The following is a 7,500-nucleotide window of genomic DNA, read 5'->3' as shown; positions in this document are numbered from 1 at the left end:
AAGAAGATAATTACAGGCGTTCTCAGCTCTACATCAAAACGGCGAGCAATTTCACGCTCTGGCGAGGTAAGACAGGGCCCAACTCTCAGTCGAAAATTCCCCAACTAAGATTTAGCGCACCGCCAAGTAAATCTAACTCCTCGGTAACTTGTAAGCAGAGATATGTTGAATCTAGTTATAATGGGATATCTTGAACTACGTTTTAACGAGTGTTACAATCTATTTCTCTTATCTTGATTTTGATGATTCATTTTTAGTAAAATAGATACGTTGTTTTCAAGAGCGATATTTTAAAGGCAAGAGGCAAGGATCAGTGACATTGCCCTATCGAGCAGGGCAATGCCCTAGAGACTGATCATATATTGTGATCAGCGGCCAAGCCCGCTCTCCACCCAAGCTAGGACCAAGGATTATTTTTCACTTAATTATTCACTAACAAAGACAATTTACGTCACAACATAAGTTTTTTTTTTTTCACTGGCATTCACATTAACATTTCCAATGGAAAGAAACCTTACTTTCTAATTGAGTTATTGATATTTACTAATAAAAGTATCATTAACTAAATATCAAAACAGAGGCGAGTCTTTCTTTCGTGAAATTTATACATGAAAAAATCTCTTTAATTTAAATTTACATTATTAATGCTCAATGATGTAAATGATCAACAATGTTAAACCGATAACCAATGTATTTCACTTGTTCAATATCTCTCATAAAAATGGAATTACCTCCACCAAGTTCCGTCGTTAAATAAATATGAGAGAAATAAGTTGCGAAATTCCCGAGCGAAATCCGGGAATTTCTCTGTAATTAATCAAGGGAATGATTCCAGGTGAAACGTGCATCATGATGTTGGCACTAATTGTTGGGACTCGATCCTAAACTCTAAGGTTTAGCTGTCAGAATGATACATGTTATTATAAACTGAATGAGGAGGAGGAGGAGGAGGAGGTGGTGGTGGTGGTGGTGGTGGTGGAGGAGGAGGAGGAATAGTTATTCAACTGAATCAAAACGATTAATTTGCTGTTTTCTTTAAAATATGGGCCATGGATATCGGAGCATGGCAACATTGTACAGAGAACGCAAAATAAAGGAAAAAATAAAGGGAAAATCAGAATGAAATCAATGTTTATTCGGTCGATTTATAGGCAATTGATGTTTCGGGTTATCATTGTATTAACTTTTTTTTTTTTTTTTTTTTTTTTTGTGCACAAACTCACTCATCACCAATACGGTTTTCTGCGTACCGACACCAGAAAGCCCTTTTACACAGACCCTTGCCTCGTGATCCGTAGCACACCGAAGGCTTTCTTAACTAACATTCATGGCAAAGAAGGACTGGATCTCCATTGATCGCCTAAAGCCTGCAAGATGGCCTGTCTACAGTGCGCCTCTCATTTCACATGTATGTCTTTGAGTTGGGGAGCCATGTAGCACACGTGTTTCATACAAACTCGTACACAGTAACTTTATTGTTTTTGTTATCTCTTGCTCTCCCCTGTATTGATAATAGAAACCTGTTTAAGCTCGCTAGCAGATGTTTTATACTAAAAATTTTGTGGCATTTTTGCTCTTAACATTCTGTATAAAAGCTCGTTGACTAGTTGAATAAACACCAATGGCATTCACCGTGCCTTTCTGTTAACTCGTAGCAGTTACGTTACCACAAAATAAAGTTATTCTAAAGCTTATTGAGGTTCATGAATTTATACTTAGTGCTACCTAAATTATTTCAAAGCTAATTGTTCTATACAGTAATCCCATAACGACTGCAGATTTCATTTCAGACACTGATTCTCGTTGGTTGATTGTAAAGTTATTCTTCTTAAAAATTTGATTTTTTATTGATAATTCTTAGCTGTTCTTCTAGTTGTTATAGGGATTGTTATTCATTGACTAAATTTACTATAGGTTAGTAAATAGGTGGACTCATAATTAAGGTTTATGCAACAAATCGAAAGAGATTATTATTGAGAGTTTATGGCCATTCAATATAACAACAAAAACAGCAATAGTAACGATAATAATAACAGAACAACAGTTAAAGTATGATTGTGGCAGTGACCATTATCTATCTTTCTCTCTGAAAAAAAAAAGAAATCCTAAAGGTAAAACGGGTTAGTCTAGAATAAATACTTCAACATCAATACTGATAAATACAATGATAAGAACATCATCGCAACATTGATACTAACTGGCAAGATCAACCTATCATCATCTCCAAAACCATCTTCAGATGATTGGAGGTGTGGAAATGATTACTACCAAGACCCACAAAATCACTACGTGTGGAATCACCGAAAGAAATGGAGCGAGAGGGAGTAAAAGATGTCACAAATAACTGTTTTTTAAGATAAATCTCGAAGATATATATATATATATATATATATGTATGTATATATATATATATATATATATCTATATATATATATATATATATATATATATATATATATATATATAATGTAGAGTGCACCGTAACAATCGCACACTTTTGTAGTTTTACACTGCCTCCAGTTGTCACGAAGACCTTGAAGGTTTCCAAGGTGTAACTTTCATACAGTCATAAAAAAAATTGCCAGTATTCAACTAGACCCTTAATAAAAAGTTGAGAGAGAGAGAGAGAGAGAGAGAGAGAGAGAGAGAGAGAGAGAGAGAGAGAGAGAGAAAAGGAAATTGCCTGTATTGAATGGGCTATAATTGATAATGTTTTCCAAGTTCGATTACTCGGCAAAGATAGAAAGCTACGTCGCTTAACTATGATAGCATTTAACTGAATAATTTCTATGCTAGACGCTACTACTGCATCATCAATACGCACGTTCTAAATCCCCCGTTTCCTTCGGTTTTTATTTCAAACTGAATTTGACCACATTCGTGATAGTGGTTCCACACTGCTCGATTATGCACCACTTCACTTTCGGCATCGAGAGAGGAAGAATATTGGCTACGTGACTGCAATGAACTAGAGGTTTTCGGATACCGACCGGTCGTATCACACTACTGTGTAACGTTATGACTACCATGGTTAAAGTGTAGTATACTTTGTAGAATATGCTCTTTAGGTATGGTAAGACGCTCTTCTAGGAGAATGACATTACAAAATCAAACCATTATTCTCTAGTCTGGGGTCATGCCATAGCATCTGTACCATGGTCTTCCACTGCCTTGGGGTAGAATTCTTCTCCTCTTGCTTTGTTAAAGTTTTTAGAGTTTACAGAGGAGATATTTATTTTAATGTTACTGTTCTTAAAATATTTTATTTTTCCTTGTTTCCTCTCCTCACTGGGCTATTCTCCTTGTTGGTGACACTGGTCTTATAACATCCTGCTTTTCCAACTTAGCTTAGCAAGTAATAATAATAATAATAATAATAATAATAATAATAATAATAATAATAATAATAATAATAATAATAATGTATACTAGTCATGAAATAAGCTTCGATAGGAATATATACCAGCCATGAATAATATAAATTTTAACAATGATTGAAAACTACTATTATTTACAAGTTATACGAGAGAGAGAGAGAGAGAGAGAGAGAGAGAGAGAGAGAGAGAGAGAGAGAGAGAGAGAGAGAGAGAGAGAGAGAGAGAGAGAGAGAGAGAGAGAGAGAATTATATACGGAAACAAAAGAAACATACCTTTTAATGTACCGTAGAAGCTTGGATAGTCATTGCCGGTCCATTTAGATGAGATCTGTATGGAAAGTAAAAACGGGCTAATTACATTATATGCAATAAAGGCTACACACGTATTTTAGAATTGAAATATAAAAATGCATGACCGATATATGAGTCTCAATTGATGCTCAATTGTAGGTTAAGTATAGTATATATATATATATATATATATATACATATATATATATATATATATATATATATATATATATATATATATATATATATATATATATATATATATATATATATATATATATATATATGCATAATATATACATATATATATAAATATATATATATATATAATATATATATAATATATATATATATATATATATATATATATATATATATATATATATATATATATATATACGTATATTAATTTCATATTTCAAGATTGTCAATCTTCCCATTAATTTCATATTTCAAGATTGTCAATCTCCCCATCAATTTAATATTTTTCAAGATATTCTATCTCAGCAGGGGCACCGAGCAACATGGAATGCCCTTACCCATTCACCAAAGTGGTAGACGAGTGTTTCTACGTGAGCAAGGCAGGCTTGGCGTGGCACCCGGCTAGGCACCACTGCCAGGGGATGGGGGGAGACCTAGCTGCCCCGTCAAATCTATATGCTCTAAAGGCTCATGTTCTTGAAACGAGGGGTAAGTGTTTGGAAATAGTCAGCGAAAGTTGCAATAGACTTCACAGGCAGACTGAATAAGTAAAAGCGACTGGTGGAGGGTGCTTCCAGAGTGAGATATTCAGAATTAGGTTGTCCATAAACCCTTGGTAATTAGAAATTAGGTTGATCACAATGAGTTTTGAGTCGTTATTTATCATCCATGAATGTTAAGAGGTCGAACGGTTCGTCGAACCCGGTTGTCGAACCTGCTTGTCAAGCGGTTCGAAGAGGTGGAGTCAGCCACAAATGCATAAGGTTTGTAGACAATGGAGCCCAGCCCGCCGAAGTCAGGCGAGAACAGACTTTCTTCGAACCGTTCGACAAACGTGTTCGACAACCAAATAACCCTGCTCACACGTTCGAACATCACTTCAATTACGTGTCTGTTCGACGAACCGTTCGACTCTTCGACCGTGTAAACCCACCTATAGGCAAGTCGTAATGTGTCACACCGATGATAACGTGCAACGCGCCCTTAGAGTGATATGATCAAGAGTTTTAAAAATATTTTCTACTCTGCCACAATCTAATCCTCTCTACATTCCAGGCCCAAAACTCCTCTGGATCGGGGGTATCGACCATGGCATCAACGGAGGTTGGCAATGGGTTACCGGAGAAGCGGTGGACCAGGAGGAGTGGTCCTCAACTCGCCCGAATAGCAACAGACCAACGGAAAACTGTTTGACCATACGCAGGGATTTTCATCCGGCTCTCATCAACTTTCCGTGTCACAAGGCGCAATTCTTCGCTTGTCAATATCGCTTCTGAGATCCCAACCTGTCTCATCTTTCCCACCGTTACCTCTACAATAAGGGGTCGGTTGTCTGATGCGCCCTCTCCAATGCCTTCTATCAAAGGCATCCTCTTCCACCAAACTGTTCTCTCCATATCATCCTTCACCTTATCTAGCCATTAATTCTCTGCCTCCTTCTCGATCTCCCCCTTAACAGATTATTCTCAAGCCCTCCTTACTCTCTCCTCACTATCCATTCTCAACACGTGCCCACACCATCTCAGTCGCGACACTCCTATCACCTCTGATATATTTACTATGCCTGCCATTCTCCTTATTTCATTTTTTCAATCTATCAACCATCTATTCCCATAATCCACCTCAACATTCTCATCTCTGTTTTCTCGAGATTTGCTTCCTCTTTTCGTCTCAGAGCACACGTCTCCAATCCATACAAGATCTTGACTTTTAGCTTTGGCATTTCCACTCCTGCTACCTCCCTCCACTTCCCCCAGGCAGCTTTTATTCTGTTCTCATCTTACAACTCGAGGGAATGTTTGGGGAGCCGTTGCAAAGACAAAGCCATATTCTCGAGGGAGTATTTGGGAGCCGTTGCAAAGACAAAACCATATTCTCGAGGGAGTATTTGAGAGCCGTTGCAAAGACAAAACCATATTCTCGAGGGAGTATTTGAGAGCCGTTGCAAAGACAAAGCCATATTCTCGAGGGAGTATTTGAGAGCCGTTGCAAAGACAAAACCATATTCTCGAGGGAGTATTTGAGAGCCGTTGCAAAGACAAAACCCTATTCTCGATGGAGTATTTGAGATCCGTTGCAAAATGACAGGTTTTTATTATAATTTTCATGTCTGATTCAGTTTGGATCTCTAGGAATGGTTGGTATTGTGTACGATTAGCTTTTATAAAGTTAGCCGTACCACTTTTTAATGATAGTGTTGTAGTCTTATATTCAATATGTTTCAAGAGTCTATTTGGTGTATAGGAAAATATCAGGTTTGTTTTGTCAATTCACTTCTTACTCATTTCAGGTCAATGGCCTGTACAGTAATTTATAGTCTGTTACAATTCACTACCCATTTATTATTTATTTCCAGTAAATATCTTAATCCTTGATTTTGTATTTTTAATTATCCTTTGATTTATGATTTTGTACTTTTAATTATCATTTAATTTATGTAGATAAAACTTCTATTTGCTTAATTTTTAACTTATTCCAGCCAAGTGAATTACAATTAAAATCATAGAATTATAAATTTATTATGTAATATAATGAAATCTCCAAATTACAGCCACGTTGTGGAAAAAGGTAATTTCAGAACTTTACTAAAAAAGATCAACGGAAATTGAGGATGAAATTTGTCAACTGGAAAGTTCTTGTACGAAGCATAAAACCCGCATCAAAAACCGTGTTAATATAACGCACTGTAAAGCACGGTAGAATACAATTTTAAGTTACGGTAAAGGAATACTAATAAACGAAGAAAATCAATATAAAATTTCCTTGTTTCTAAACTGTATAATATTCAACAAAACATCTGTAAGCTCAAATTTACGGGCAAGATTTTTGATAGAAATTTTTTCTTTTATAATATACTAACAATTTTTTTTTCTTTTTAAGAGCCCGTGTTCGACATAAAGTAGAACTATCTAAAAATTAAAATCAAGTTGAATAAATTTTGCAAGATTTTTGATGAAACTATTCTTTTTTTTATAAAACACTGGTGTCCTTTGCTAACTCAATTTTGCTTTTTTTTCAAGAGCCCGTATTCTAATGTAAGACAATTTAAAAAGTAAATTTGAGTTGAATAAATTTTGTTAACAAATGCAGTAACTTGGAATTTATTCCTTGCTTTTCTGAATGTTGTTTTTGAGTAACTAAAAACTGCCATTCAACAATCATATTCACCCGTTTAAGAAGCACTTCAGTGGTTTTAATTGGCGACATTCTCCAAAGTTAATACAAAATAATAAAGGAAATCGAAATGAAACCATGAGGAGCTTTCGTCAGCATCACTGAGAAAGAGAGAGAGAGAGAGAGAGAGAGAGAGAGAGAGAGAGAGAGAGAGAGAGAGAGAGAGAGAGAGAGAGAGAGAGATAATCTGTAAATGAAATTGATAAATCACTTCCAAGTGAAAACCAGAGATCTAGACCACGAACATAATGTTTGTCATTATAATATTGGAAGTATTCATAATTATGACACTTCAATCTCCCTCTTAATTCTAAGGCGAGAACTGTAATAGTACCTTCGAAAATAACACCCAGTATTTCATGTTCCTTTGTTCGTTCGTTTGGCAGCCGGCAAACTGCCAATCTCTCAGACTCTCTCTTACTAATTTATCAGCTGTAGGCTACTCGTATTTGGGGTA

General features: G+C 35.7%; 1 protein-coding gene across 1 annotated transcript in view; it reads left to right on the top strand.

The window, feature by feature from the left end:
• Window positions 1–5,188, top strand: part of LOC137614763 (perlucin-like protein) — an 8,135-nt gene extending 2,947 nt beyond the window's left edge. The window contains exons 3-4 of the mRNA XM_068344434.1: window positions 4,176–4,358; window positions 4,926–5,188. Of these exons, the coding sequence (XP_068200535.1) occupies window positions 4,176–4,358; window positions 4,926–5,146 (404 nt within the window). The 3' untranslated portion in view covers window positions 5,147–5,188. The remainder of the gene's footprint in view (window positions 1–4,175; window positions 4,359–4,925) is intronic.
• The last annotated feature ends 2,312 nt before the right edge of the window (window positions 5,189–7,500 follow it).

The sequence above is a fragment of the Palaemon carinicauda genome, chromosome 21 (assembly GCF_036898095.1).
Source record: "Palaemon carinicauda isolate YSFRI2023 chromosome 21, ASM3689809v2, whole genome shotgun sequence".
In the NCBI taxonomy this organism is placed as follows: domain Eukaryota; kingdom Metazoa; phylum Arthropoda; class Malacostraca; order Decapoda; family Palaemonidae; genus Palaemon; species Palaemon carinicauda.
Note: the sequence above shows the minus strand (reverse complement) of the source record. Positions and strands in the feature narration are given on the sequence as shown.